At 39.2% G+C, this 15,195-nt stretch overlaps 1 protein-coding gene and 1 long non-coding RNA gene across 16 annotated transcripts in view; one reads left to right on the top strand and one right to left on the bottom strand.

Moving 5' to 3' along the window:
- Positions 1-15,195, bottom strand: part of CDK15 (cyclin dependent kinase 15) — a 105,298-nt gene that overhangs the window by 80,551 nt on the left and 9,552 nt on the right. For 7 of the 15 annotated variants that reach the window (XR_002339420.2, XR_014828895.1, XR_014828894.1 and 4 more), the window contains exons 2-5: positions 10,231-10,273; positions 6,113-6,262; positions 5,807-5,901; positions 2,859-2,938 (exon numbers count right to left, since the gene is read on the bottom strand). Coding sequence is in view for 9 of the 15 variants with exons in the window: in XM_021076187.2 (XP_020931846.1) it covers positions 2,859-2,938; positions 5,807-5,901; positions 6,113-6,262; positions 10,231-10,273 (368 nt within the window). In the remaining 6 variants the exon portion in view is untranslated. Of the gene's footprint in view, positions 1-2,858; positions 2,939-5,806; positions 5,902-6,112; positions 6,263-6,983; positions 7,211-10,230; positions 10,274-15,195 lie in introns of those variants that run through there. The other 8 variants (XR_014828897.1, XM_084998373.1, XM_021076193.2 and 5 more) reach the window with 4 other exon arrangements.
- The window catches only part of LOC146396078 (uncharacterized), a 1,511,729-nt gene continuing 1,500,318 nt past the window's right edge, over positions 3,785-15,195 (top strand). Inside the window, exon 1 of the long non-coding RNA XR_014828936.1 lies at positions 3,785-3,841. This is a non-coding gene — a long non-coding RNA (uncharacterized LOC146396078). The remainder of the gene's footprint in view (positions 3,842-15,195) is intronic.

The raw sequence follows: 15,195 nt of genomic DNA, 5'->3' as shown, positions 1-15,195 counted from the left end.
AATCCTACTCGATAAATCTTTAGCTGATATATCATTAGAGCAGCCAAACTGTTCAGGAAAAGTAATTCCTACTTCAAGGCTTTTTAGAGAAGTCTGCATTGCTCATTTAGTTCTTCTGCACGTGGCTTTCGGTTGCCTTTTTAAGCAAGTGACCCTGGATTTTAACTAATGAACTCCAGCTGTTCTTGTTTTGCCTTCCAGCCCTTCTCATTTAACCTCCTGTCTCCCTGGTCTCACATCCTTAAAGGTCTTACAGGAAAAAAAATGGGACAGTGCCAAAGTTTTCAAATGAGACCTCATGTCTTATTGAGAAAGAGGGCTCCTCTATCCAGGGTTCCCAGTTTTTATACTGGTGGAAAAAGAAACATCCATTGTTGGAAACTGGATACCTCACAACCTCCAGTGTGTCAAAAAAAAAAAATCCTTTTGTGGTTTTTCATATTAAACAAGCAAAGCATTCAGGAAGGTAAGTCCATAAAACAAACCAAGAAAGTCCACCGTTGAATCCTAAATGTAATTGCAAACACCTGTGATAGAGAGGCAATTCCTGGGTAAATACGCAATGAAGGAAACATTTAGCATACAGAACAATGCCGATCCAGCTTTTCTGAACCATGCTGAGAACCATCTGTGAGCAAAACCGACAAAAGGTTTTGCTGTTTAAGTCAAATATCAACCTCAAAAACTTGGCTGTGGGCAAAATCTGAGAGAGGCAGGCCAGGAGCACTGGGCAAGCTCAGCTCACAAAGGGAACACTGTGAGAATGGGGTGAACTTGGGCTTAGAGACCCTCCCCTTATGCTGGTGACCTGGGGACATCTATTATCCTCAGAAACACTCCTTCACCTGTCTACACATCTCTTTCTAAATGTGATCATCTTTTCATGGGGCCTACTAACAAGTACATCAGTAAATGCAGCTTCCATTATATTAAACACTTAAAGCCTCGTTTTCCTCCAGAATGCACCTGATCCTACCAGGCTGAATCCCTGGCTAACCTGATAGCCATTTGGCCCTTCTGCTGAAATACAAAATGATGTATTTCCCAGGGGCTCTGGAAGACTTTTGAAAATGGCATCAAATTCGGTTATACATTCATTTTCTGAATTGCTTTTTCCATGCCTGTTCGCATGACCCATCCTCCCTAGTTCAGTTCAATCTCTGCTGACTCTTATTAGCCACACAGAGACGGACTGGTTCTCATCTTAGTTTACAAGGTCATTGTTTCATCTGCATCATAATACTGGATGCAACTTGAGTCATCTGCTCTGTTACAACTGAAAAGATATAGAGCAAAGATCAGGCCTTTTCTTCTCATCCTTTACAACACCCAGCAGCAATGCTCTGCATAGAGGATGTGCTCCATGGAGAAGGGAAGATGTTGGAGTTCCCATCCTGGCTCGGTGGTTAACGAATCTGACTAGGAACCGTGAGGTTGCAGGTTTGATCCCTGGCCTTGCTCAGTGGGTTAGGAATCCAGCGTTGCCGTGAGCTGTGGTGTAGGTTGCAGACACGGCTCAGGTCCCGAGTTGCTGTGGCTCTGGTGTAGGCCGGTGGCTACGGCTCCGATTGGACCCCTAGCCTGGGAACCTCCACATGCCGCGGGAGCGGCCCTAGAGAAGGCAAAAAGACAAAAAAAAAAAAAAAAGATGTAGTTACAGAGGGAGAGAGAAAGACCAGGGAGGAGCCATTTCTTGAGTTTTTGATGAAATGGAAAGCAATCCTATCATCATTTTATTTCAAGTGGCTCATGTAAAAAGGTTAATAAACTGCATTTTAATGATTTATTTTCACTATACTGGCATCTAGATTTTTAAATTATAAAGTATTAGTTATCTGGATGGTGAATAAAACATATCTAGTGAAAGGAACAATAGAATAATAATAGCCAATATTTGTTGAACTATGAAGATGAATTCTGTGATTAGTGCTATATATGTATATTCACATTTAATCCTCGTAAAAACTCAACAGAACAGGTACTACTATCCTCTTTCTGCCATAAACTGCATCTTAAATAGGAAAAGTGACCTACTCGCCATCACACCACCAGTAATCCGTAGATCTAAGATTCAAACCCACGTCCCTCTGACTCCAGACTCCTCCCCCACTTGTCCTGTTACCCAAGATTCAGAGAAAATACAGGCGCAACACTAAAAATACAGGTTTTCCCAAAGAGTTTTTCAAATGCTATCTAAACAGCTTATTTTCAGGCAAGCTGCTTATGGAGAATTTGTGTATGCTACCTATTTTCTCTGCCATATGGATTTTCTCAGTTTATATAGCTATGGCCTTAGTACTTAGCATGGGGCCAAACTCACAGAAGACATTTAGTAAAAACTTACTGAGTTCATAGTTTGGGTCAACTAACAAAACTAATTCTAATTTCCTCAAAAATAAGTAATAAAATGATTTGGAAAACTGGTGTGAAGAATACAATTGAATTCTAATTTCCTCAAAAATAAGTAATAAAATTATTTGGAAAACTGGTGTGAAGAATACAGTTGCAATTATAACATCACTTCTATAAATACCAAAAGCTAGATGCTGCGCAGATAGACTCAACAAATTTTTTTTTTTTTTTTTTTTTTGTCTTTTGTCTTTTTAGGGCCGTAACAGTAGCATATGGAAGTTCCCTGGCTAGGAGTCTAATCAGAGCTGTAGCTGCTGGCCTACACCATGGCTCACGGCAACGCCAGATCCTTAACCCACTGAGCGAGGCCAGGGATTGAACCTGCATCCTCATGGTTCCTAGTCGTATTTGTTTCCACTGTGCCACGACAGGAACTCCCTCAATGAATTTTTTTATCAAATCACAAACTTAAAACAGATCTCTTGGGTCCACTCCACTGTTCTTACCTTCCCGGATGGCTGTAAATGGGACTCCTTCCTCTGCATTCATGCTGATGACTTTTAAAGCCACTAGTTGTCCATTTATCCTAGAAGAGTTGGGAGAAAGGGCATACATTTGTTGAAATGGTTCATAGCAGCGATTTATACTAAGGATGTTTGTTTAACAAAAGTAGCTTTTCTTCAAAATTTATGCCAGCATATGAAATGTACAATTTTCTTAAAATAAAAAGTTTTAGAAGTCATACGTATGTATCAAACCAGTTTTCTCTTTATTAAAGTGATAGAGATTCACTACGGAAAATGTGGAGAACACAGCAAAACACAGAAAAAAATAACCCAACAAATCCATCCTCATATTTTGATGTATATTGTCCCTTTTATTTTCCTTTGTACACTTATTTGAACCATCCTTATTTTCCATCTGAATCATTGTAATGACCTACTAACAATCTCTCCGCTTGTATGTTTGTGCCCTACTGTCTATTCCCAACAGAGCATCTTTTTAAAGTGAAAGTCAAAACGAGTCACTTCCATGCTCAAAACCCACCATCATCTTCATAGTTCATTCTGAATAAAAGCCAAATTCTTACAGTTGCCTCCCAAGTGCTACCTGATCTGGCCAGCCCCACCATTCTCTCTCTCAATTGCTTCCTACTCTCCCCTTATTCCTTGTTCTGTTTGCTGATGTGAGCTAAATGACAGAGAACAGAGAAGATTTTAATGCAACTACAAGTATATTGGTTTTAAAACAGTGAGATTCATATCATAGTATTGGTAACCTGTTATTCCCTCCATTTAACTTTTCTTCATTCTTACATACTTATATTATGTAAAATTTAATAATATTTCATTATATAAATAAGCTACAATGTATTTGGCCAATTCCAAGTATTTTAACATTGTTTCTCTCTCCCTCTTCTTCTTCTTCTTCCTTTTTTTTTTTTTTTTTTTTTTTTTGCCTTTTAGGGCTGCACCTGGGGCATATGGAAGTTCCCAGGCTCCGGGTCAAATCGGAGCTACAGCTGCCAGCCTACGCCAGAGCCACGGCAACAGTGATCCAAGCCGTGTCTGCAACCTACACCACAGCTCATGACAACACTGGATCCTTAACCCACTGAGCGAGGCCAGGGATCAAATCTGCATCCTCATGGATTCTAGTCAGGTTCATTAACCGCTGAGCCATGAAGGAACCTCCTGTTTCTAACTCTTGGTCAAAATACCTTGACCATCATATTTTAAGTAAATTCTTTTCACACAGCCTCTATTATCTTCTTAGGGTCAAGGTGAATTGCTACATCAAAGAATATGCAGGGCCCAAGTTTTTATTGTTTTGAATGCATGTTCCCAAATTGTGCCACAGGGATCTCACAGATAACTGGTCATCAGAGTGGCCAGCACTCCTCACCAACATCGGGCAGCATTGGTTATTTTTCATTGTTATTGTTGCTTTAGATTTACAGAAAAGTTAAGATACTAGGGAAAGTTCCTGTATACCTCACATCCAGTTTCTTCTATTATTAACATATTAGTATGATACATTTGTTATAATTAATGAACCACCATTGGTATGTTATTATTAACGAAAGCCCATAGTTTATTGGGAATTCCTTAGGGGTTTTTTGGTGGCAAAATTATATTGCTTGTTGTGGGTTGCATTGTAAATGGGTGAAATCTGGGGGAGCGCAACATGATCATATATGAAAAGCCATAAAAATACCATATCCGGGGATTTGTCCAGTAAAGTTACTGAAAATCTCATGCTCTAGATGGTGGCATACTACTTCATTATACGGCGATGATTTAGCCAGTCCCTACTAATGGCTAGTTGTGACCAGGTTTTTACTTTTTCTATGATAAATCTTGCTGCAATTAATATACTTCAATATACATCTCTCTGCACTTGGACAGAGTGTATACTTCCATGCATTTTTCATTCTATTTCTAGGCTGAATCCCTTGGAGAAAAGCTTTTATATTCTCAGTTCCTAAGATACTCTAGGGAAATGCATGAAATCCTGTTTCTACCTAATGTTTAAAATGATATCTCCTCCAAAATCTTGTTTAACAAGTAAAAATAATAACACATGTACTAAATAATAAATATTGGATCTTGTAGTATTTATATTAAATTGTTTAAATTAACATTTAACTACTTTTGAGACATTATTTTTCCCAAGTGGAGTAACAAAAATTAAAGAAATCAGACCTTCTGATTAGCAACCTTGACTAAAAGCAATGGAGTTCATTAATCTTTCAAATATGTTTTTTTTTTGTTTGTTTGTTTTGGCTACACCCATGGCATGTGGAAGTTCCTGGACGAGGGATAGAACCCGCACCACAGCAGAGGCAATGTCAAATCCTTAACCACTAAGCCACCAGGGAACTCCTTCAAATATGTTTAACAAAGTTTTTTTGTTAAACAGAAAAAAATGGGTACTTGCTTTCTGGGTTAACAGTTTTTTTTTCTTCTCCAGCCATTTTGTGTAATTTGCAAGTGTAGGAAACCCAGGATTAATCAGTCTTTGCATACTGTGTCATGCTTTGTAGAAACTAACTTCAGTCCCTTCTACGAAGGCCAAGCAGAAGAAGGAAGGAGCAAACGCTGTCGCTATGTTTTGGGAGAGATATGAACATCTCTGTAGAGACACCTTATCAACTGTGCTTGCCACCAGGTGAAGAGCAGTAATTCTTCTTTGAGTCAGTAGTTGAGAAAGTTTACTTTGCATTGAAATCAAGAAGATGAAAAGCTGATAAACATCTTATCGGGCTGATTTTAACTGGGGCAGGGGAAGTTTGTTTTCTTTCAAGGCTACTTCAAACATCATGTCTTTCCCCATTGACTGTGGGGTCTTGCACAGGTCCCGAACTTCTGCCATATGGCACCCGGCTTCATAATGTCAAGTTGTGAAGGCCAGACCCTCATCTCTAAAGTCTCGCAGCTAATGAGTCACTCACCTGCTGATCCCCTTGTAAACTGTAGCATAAGAGCCTTCACCCAGCTTCTCCAAGTTCAGGTAAGATGAGGCTGCCCCAAAGGGAAGGCTCTTCGTCTGCATGAGGGGAATGAGGAGTGAGAGGTGGGAAAGAAAAGAGCATTTTTTTGGTTGTTGTTAGTGTTGATTTTTTTTCCCCCAGAGAAATTAGACGGCATTGCAGAGTATACTTGGGAAGGTTTGCACAGTAATTGTCCTGGAAATAAGGGCCCCTCCCTAGACAAGCACACACTAAATTTTTCTTGATCAACATCAGCTGCTCACTCACCCACTGAAAACTCTGCCTCAGATGCTCTTCCTGAAAAGAATCGCTATTACTCCGTGGCCTTTTATTCTTGAACTTCCGGGCATGGACAGACTGAGGTCCCCTGGGGTGAAATGAAGTCATGGAACATGATGCTTCTTTTAGGTCTGCTAGCTAGAGAAAAAGGAAAGTGCAGGAATAAAATTTAAGCAGTCAGAACTCAATAGCTAGCATAAACCATTTTTTTTATTTGCCTGACGTTAACTCTTCAAGTGCTCTCTAAGCTTCCTACACCTCCAAAAGGCACCTCTCCTGAACATCAGATCCTTAAAACAAACAAACAAACAAACAAACAAAAAACAGAACAAAGCAAAATCATAATGACATCAACTGCGGAAAAACTACATTCTTTCTTTACCTAAGACTATGTCTTTAAGCGCTTAGCTTAACCTAAATGTCTTTGATGGATGGTTTTCGGTTTTTCTCTGTTAAACTTAGGTTTTCCTTTTCATGTATCCTTAACTTATCTGTTTCCCAGGACAGCATTCCTAAAAACTACAAGCTAATTACTGAAGTTTTTAATCCATAAACTACCAATGCTATAAATTGCTTTTTTGCTCTTTAATTTGGTACTTCAGAGATTTCAAGAGAATAGCTTTCTCGACTTCAAGTGGGTTTCGTGCAGCCCAAAGCATAGGATTATTTTTCCCTTTTGGCTTAAAAGAATATCCCCACATTTGATAACAACAGCCACAAATTCTCTGTGACTTTAATAGAATTCTCTTTTTATTGCTTTAGACCTACCACAGAAAAAACCGACCCTGCCTCAGAAAGGGAGCCTCTGAACTCCTTGGTTTATCAAGAGAGGAAGATGCTGCTTCTGGGATACAGATACCTCCATCGCAGCCTCCACGGTCACAGGCGCACTCCTCTGACCGCTGTGTGCATCGCCTCCCTCCCAACAGCGATGGCAGCTGCATCCAGGCTGGAGAGTCTTTGCACACAGCTCTTGACCCATAATCTTCTAGGTTCAAGGAGAAAACCCGCACTTGAACCTCTCTCCCTCTGCCTCTCCTGTCCTTGTTTCCACTCCCTTTTTGCCAGAGGTCAGCAGTGCTGGAGCTTTCATATGACTCACATGAGGGCTCTGCCTGGAGCAGCCTCATGACTTCAGCATTTTTTCTTTATCAGTGCAAGAAACTGTACATCAGAAAGGCGGCTGCCTGCATTCATATGTGCACTACCGAAACCGGGAAAGCTAATATTGGATAGAATAAAACTGGGCACATTTAAAGTCCTTATTCCAGCCACAAGTTAGTGCTACTGGTATGCATAGTTTTTATGAATTTACATTGCTTATCCATATTCTTGGTAATATTTATTAGGCTTTCCTGGTGTTAAAGTTAAGGAGTATTTTCTCTCTGCCTTTCATCTGAAAGTATTTTGTTTTACCGACTTCAAAATCAAGTTGTAACCTAACCAGCTTTTAGTAGGCAAAGAAACTACAGAACCCTAGAACAGGAAGAGAGCTGAAGATAACTACTCCATCTCTTTGCCTTCAAGCAATATTGTAACTAATAGTCCCAGCTGGGCACCCATTCATTCACAGATTCAAAAACTATCTATTGAGCACATGTGCTGTTCTCATTACTGAACAGATAACAATGTCACCCAATAGTGGAGAGCGTATGAAATATCTCCTTTTCTCCCTCTCTCCTTCTCTCTCCCTGTCTCCCTCCTTTCCACAGTGATGTAATTAACATTTACTAAATGAATACCATAAGTCAAGGAACTACTCAAGCTAGCTGACAGTCTTTGAACAGAACTCTTTTCTCTCATAGAATCCTAAGGTTATTGCCACTATAATGTGCTAATTAGCGTGAGATGGAACATAAGACACATATGTACACACATGTACACACAGTCACGAAGGACAAAGTCATGTCTATTATCATAGTAATATTTATGTATATTTGATATCTGAACCTTACAATGGGTTTAAGAAAAGTCTGAGATAAGTTAATTATGAGTATGTATGAAGTTTTATTCCAAAATTGCCACAAGAGACCTAAAACAGGTCAACTCAAAGATTTAAATTAGAGACGTTTAGTTTTTAAAAAAGGCACTAATGGGAGTTCCCATCGTGCCTCAGTGGTTAACGAATCCGACTGGGAACCATGAGGTTTCGGTTCGATCCCTGGCCTCACTCAGTGGGTTAAGGATCTGGTGTGGCCATGAGTTGTGGTATAGGTCGCAGACGTGACTCGGATCCTGCATTGCTGTGGCTGTGGCATAGGCCAGCAGCTATTGCTCTGATTAGATCCCTAGCCTGGGAACCTCCATATGATGAGGGTGTAGACCTAAAAAAAAAAAAAAAAAAAAAAAAGTCAAAGAAAAAAAAAATTAGATGACTTCTTAAGATGTTTTCTAGCTTTGTGCCTGAAATGATTTTTGTTACCAAAGATTTCTGAATAGGACAGAAGACTTAGATGACTTCATTTTGAATTGTGACTCAGACCCAGTTTCTGCACCACTCCAGACCAGGCCTACCTCAGTTCAGCTCCTTAGAGGAAGGAACCCACTCTACTGTCTTGAAGCATAGCCTACTGCTGCTCTTGCTCACATAGATGCACGAGGCCCCATGCAAGAAGCTGACTGATAAGGAGAGACCCCTGTGTCTGGCCACCAGCTTGAATGGACCAACAGACACTCTGGCTTCTCCAGCAACTACCAGTAAGGGCCAGGTGACACAAGGAAAGCAGGAAGTCCTATTTAGTGCACTTCCACTATGAAACCAGCAATGCTTTTTGTGGTGCTGAAGCCTGCTCAGAAGCATGCTCCATTTATGCCAGCCCGTCTTCTCCCCTTTACTTCCTTTGCCCCCTCATTTCTACTCCCCTCGGATTGCACATGACCCCTTCCTCTCAGAATGTGTTTGCATGTAAGTTTTCACAGGTAAGTTTCTGCTTGAGGCTTTATTTCCAGGGAATTTGTGTCAACAAATGGCAGCCGTTTTTAATATTAGCAGAAAAATTATAGGTCATTAATAAATCCAGGCTAGATTCTTCCACCTTACAATTTTGAAGTCCTTTTTCCTTTCTCAATTGGTTGTGCATTCAAACTGCTATGTTTAGTTGAGATTTTGCACTTTTTCTAATCTTGAATTCTGTCTTTATTTCATTTAGCCAGGTTATTAGAAATGTTGGTCTAATTATAATCCTTCTATACTATATAAATTATCACACACTCAACAGATAATAACATCAGAAATAACTTGAAGTTTGTGTCACAAACATTAAAAATAAGCCATATACATCCATACAATAGACACTGCTATAAAGATTCTATCTATAACTAAAACAATTAATTATATTAATAATAATATAAATAATTAATATAATTAGTTCCATTTAATGACATACAATAATCATCAAAGTATATTAGGTGAAAATAGCAAAATTCTTTTGTGTGCTACCTTTTGTGGCAAAGAAATGAGAGGAAATAAAGTGTAGCAAGTAGTTTTACTAATGATAGCAATATTACTATTACTATTTTGAAACAGATACTGGTGTATTTTAGGATTATACAAGTAAATAATTATGCCAATGTCACCAGAAACCAAAATTTTCAGCTTAAGAGAAAATAAACATAAATATCAACTCAAAGAAATCAAGTAAAATTGTGTGACCTTAAATTTGATTTGGAAATATTGGTATAAATATTTTTATTATGATTATTATTTTTTCCCTTTTAATGAATTCCATTAACCCAAAAGATCTAGAAACAATGACAACTAAATAGCATTGAGCAATCCTGGTGCTCAATTTGTAGACTCTAAATACCACTTTCCACTAAAAAGAACCAAGGATCCATGGAGAAGTGGTAGCTGAATATCCAGAGCATGAAATCTAGAAAATTATCAAGAAATTTATTCAAAGCTCATCCTAAGTCAATGGGAGTCACATCAAAAGGGCCATAGAAGCCAACTTGAAGGGACTCCCATTTGGCTTAAGAGGGGACAATTTGAATACCAAAGGACAAATAATGGCAACAGACTGAAACACACCAAATATATAAAATCCATAACGTTATAGTGATTCTAAATAAAAACGACCATTTTAAAAATCACTAAATAAACATACATGCTCAGCCTTCTTGTGCAGCCATTCATTACGTGGAATATTGCTAAACAAAAGAGAAAAATCAAGTATTTACTTTGTCTTTTCAAAACAAATGAATTTTCCAGGATTATCAAGTAGTTAATGGGGGGGAAATTCCTCTTCATACAAGAATTCCAGCTAACAAATGCAGAAGAAATGACAGAAGTAGAAAATTCACTATTACGTTATCCCTAATGCAATAATACATCTAAGCAACAATCATCGATGGATGCTAAATAATTAGGTGAAAGATTGATAAGGGATTTTACAATAAAGGGTCAGGCTGACATCATCTGAGTCCTTTGATCAATCTTAGCTCCACTAAATTTGGGACATCCAGACATTATGTGCCCAATGTCTGGATGTAATATAACCAAAAGAGCCCAGCACCACCTGTGATGTATTTTTGATGAAAGAAAAAAAAATTAACCTTAATCTAATCAAGTATCTATACCCCCAAAAATTTACAAGAAATACAGAGGATAGAGAAGTTAAATAACACCAATCAGAAGAAAACAGCTAAATCTGAAAGGACAAATAACCTGATTTTTCTTAAAAAAAAAAGAATCAATGGCATAAAAATATTAGTAAAGTTAAGAGACAAAACAAACACTTGCAATATGTAGAACTTGTCTGCATCCTGATTTAAACTAACTGCAAAACAAATTTCTGTTTTTCCCTACAGCTTTACTGAAGTATAACTGACAAAAATTGCATAATTTAAGATGAACAAGGTATTATTTTAATATATGTGTATCTTGTGATGTGTTTACCACAAGCAAGCTAATTAACATATACATCCCTTCACAAGTTAACTTTTTTGTGTGTACAAGAACAATTAAGATCTACTCAGCAAATTGCAAGTATATGACGCAGTATTAACTATAGCCACCCTGCCATATATTAGAGAGCCAGAATTTACTCATCCTGCATATCTGGAACTTTGTACCCTTTGAACAACATTTCTCCATTCCCCCCACTCCCCGATCCACAGTAAAACTGTAAAATGACATTTATGAGACAAGTACAGACACTTAAATGTGGTACTAGATGATCTTAAGAATTCTTTTTTAATTTTGCATGATGATTATGTCTTTAAAACAATCTTATGATTAAAGATGAATACTAAAGTAATTGCAGGAAGAATGACTTAATTTGTTTTTAAAATACTCCAGAAAAATAATATTGGAGATGAAAAAAAAAAGCAAAATTGGTGAAAATGTTGATAATTGGTAAGCTGAGTGATAGGCTATACGCAGGTTCATTGTTGTGTGTTTAAGAAATTTCTAAACAAGAACGAAAAGGAATAATAGTTTAAAAAAGACATTCACATGAAATCCATGCATTTTGATTATTTATTTGTTTCCTTAGATCCCTGCCTATTTCCAATGAGGTTGTGGAGGGGGGAGGCTTTAAATAAAAGTAGAGAAGTAATAGTACGAGCAATCACTCCCATGTCAGTGCTTGTTCTGTGCTAGACTCCATGCTGATCCTCCAACTTCATGATGAGTACGTACCATTATCCTCACTTACTCAGGAGGGAACTGAACCTTAGAGGGTTTAAGTAACTTTCCCAAGATTGCTAAACTAGCTAATAGGAGAAAATCTTTATAAAGCTGCTCAAAGACTCCTAAATTCCCCCAGATTTTATTTAATGAGGACAAATCAATAATTATATTTTCACAAAGAACACAAAATCTCCAGTCTCATTCTAATTATTAGGCCTAGATTTAAATTAGTTATTATGTTTAGGATCTACCAATAAGAGGCATGTGACTCTAGTTTCATTAATCTGGAAGCATGCAACATTGTCTTCAGTCCGAATAAAAGCTCAGATTGAGATTCTTAAATCCCATGCATTCCTTCTTCCCAGAGTTCTTAAACTTGACACTTTCACATGCTGAGAGTGCTGTCTGCTGACAATAAGCAGAACTGCAAGCACATGGTATCTGGGTCTCCTCTGTATTTTCACATGCTTTTGTGGTCTTTATTTATTATTATTATCATTGCTTTTTGCTTTTTAGGGCCGCGCCTGTGGCACATGGAAGTTCCCAGGCTAGGGGTTGAATCGGAGCTGTAGCTGCCAGCCTACACCACAGTCACAGCCACGCCAGATCCTTAACCCACTGAGCAAGGCCAGGGATCGAACCTTCAACCTCATGGTTCCTAGTCCGATTCGTTAACCACTGAGCCACAACGGGAACTCCCCCAGTTACAGTTTTTGAGCCTTAAATTATGTGCACCTGGCTCTGATGCTAGACTCTGTCTCACAGTCAGGCTCTCCTCACATCCTGGCCTTACTTGTTGTGGATCAAAACTGTGAACTATGGACAGAACACTGAAGAATGCCGAGCGATACCATGTGTGCAGGTGCACATTCTAAAACCACTGGAAAGCAATGACAGGCTCAAAGAGACATTTCACAAGCAGGTAAAGTCTATTTGCAAGGTGTTCCTGTGATAGCATGGCCTAGCTTATGAAACCATGTGGTTGTACTACACACTATACTAAAAAGGACCCTTTGTCTCAAACTGCAGGAATCCTTGAGATACCTGTAGATTCGAGGAAAGTGGAAAGACACTCTTTCCAAGAAGGCAAAAAAAAAAAAAAAATTATACTTCTATAAACCACGAGTTTTCTCTGTTGTTTGCATTTGCAGGATTGTTTGTTTTTTGTTTTGTTTTGTTTTGTTGTTTTTTTTGCTTTTTAGGGCCACACCTGAGGCATATGTAAGTTTCCAGACTAGGGGTCAAATTGGAGCTACAGCTGCCAGCCACAGCCACAGCAAATCGGGAAACAAGCCGTGTCTTCAACCTACACAACTATCTCATGGCAACTCCTGATCCTTAAGCCACTGAGAAAGGCCAGGGATCGAACCTGCATTCTCATGGATTCTAGTCAAGTTCGTTAACCACTGAGCCACGAAGGGAACTCCCTGTTCTAATTTCTTTCTCTTTTTTTTTTTTTTTTTTTTTTTTTTGTCTTTTTGCCTTTTCTAGGGCCGCTCCCATGGCATTTGGAGGTTCCCAGGCTAGGGGTCTAATCGGAGCTGTTGCTGCCAGCCTACACCACAGCCACAGCAACTTGGGATCCAAGCCGCGTCTGCAAGCTTCCCCGCAGCTTTTGGCAACGCCAGATCCTTAACCCACTGAGCGAGGCTGAGGATCGAACCCACAACCTCATGGCTCCTAGTCAGATTCGTTAATCACTGAGCCACGACCACGACAGGAACTCCCCTGTTTTAAATTTCTTGAGTCTGACCATATCAAAGGAAAATTCCAGAAATGACTTGAACTGATTTGGTGCCCAATGAAATGGGGAACATCAATTTTATATTTAATTTCTGACTTTCAGTATACTATTATGATTTTCAAAGAGTGATTTAATGTTCTTTTTATAAAGAATAGATTTGTATTCATAGCATAATCATGTTCTATGATAATGTAAATGGTCTCATTTAGTTCAAGTCTTCTGACTATAGGTAGAAAAAATGACAACAACAATAAAGCAAATACTTGGTTTACTTTTGTTTACTCATAACAATTCTGTGGTCAGAAGCATTAAATAGGAATTCCCCTAGTGGCTCAGTGGAAATGAATCTGACTAGCATCCATGAGGACGAAGGTTCGATCCCTGGCATCGCTCAGTGGGCTAAGGATCCGGTGTTGCTGTAAGCTGTGGTGTAGGTTGCAGATGCGGCTTGGATCCTGAGTTGCTCTGGTTGTGGCGTAGGCTGGTAGCTATAGCTCCAAATTTGACCCCTACCCTGGGAACCTCCATATGCCTCAGGTGTGGCCCTAAAAAACAAAAACAAACCAAAAAAAGAAGCATTAAATAATCTGCTCAAGGCCATACAAGAGTGGTAGAAGCAGGATTTAAACCAAAGCAGAACAGCTCTAATGTCCATACTTCAAACCTACTTGACCATTTTCCTTTTTGATATAAATTAACAGTTGGGAGACAAGGTCATACCAACGACTTTCCAAGCGTATTCGTGGTCCCCCACTTCTTTCATTAGGCATTGCCACCTAATGCGTCTACCATAGTGTTCTAACCAAGCACTTCATATGCACTATCTCATTTAATTCTGACATAGATATTTATTCCCCCAATTTCAGATAAGAAAACAGAGGATTGTCCAACATTTCTTAGCGTGCAAGTGTCAGAATTAGAATTTAAACTCACTGGTATTGATTCCAGGATCTATGCGTGTCACCACGTCTCCATACAATGAGCACCCTTTTCCCTGAACACATAGAGGCTCCATCAGCTCAGCACACTGTTCTCTTGTACATGGATAGGAATTTTGTTTCTTGGTACCCAGAGTGGTACCCTCGCTCATGTGAAAGAACTTCCTTCCCGACAGGAAACATGTTCCTGAAAGTAGCAGCTGAGGTGAGAGTCCCCACCTGCAGTCCTCAACTCCGTGTGCATCTCTCTCCAGCGACTCCTCACTGTCGAAGGACAATTAGAACAATGAGTCCACCACAGAAGTGCTCAGGCTGGTGACTAAAGAGTACGTTGTACAACCTGTCATTGTTAATTTCTGTGAAAGGGATTAAAATGCTCCCATAGCCTTCTGTATCATGGCCCAAAAGTTTCTTGCCCTGTCAGAGTAAAATGATAGTCTGAAAGTCCATGTTTTTTCATGCTGAAGCATAGCACCCTCCACAGTACTGAAGCAATGGTTTTAGAACTGTTTGAAACCATCTTCTGCAATTGCCTATGACTTTAAAATATGCATAACAGTGGGTATGTAAATACAAATAAACACAGCTTACAAAAAACTGACTTGTGCATTTCTGATTCCCTACAAACCATGTGGCCGATCTGAGACTCCCTCTCCCCATCTCCATCCCAGGAGGTCTGAATCCCTTCTGGTCCCTCATGCCACCAAGCAGCCAGCCTTGTACCGACAGCGCCACTAGGTGGCCGGGATGGAGAACT

The sequence above is a fragment of the Sus scrofa genome, chromosome 15, assembly GCF_054392235.1.
Source record: "Sus scrofa isolate SSC_HxYL_T2T_F1_AM1 chromosome 15, Sscrofa_HxYL_maternal_Yorkshire_Landrace_v2.0, whole genome shotgun sequence".
NCBI classification, from domain to species: domain Eukaryota; kingdom Metazoa; phylum Chordata; class Mammalia; order Artiodactyla; family Suidae; genus Sus; species Sus scrofa.
The sequence above is the reverse complement of the archived record's forward strand: the minus strand, read 5'-3'. Positions and strand labels throughout refer to the sequence as shown.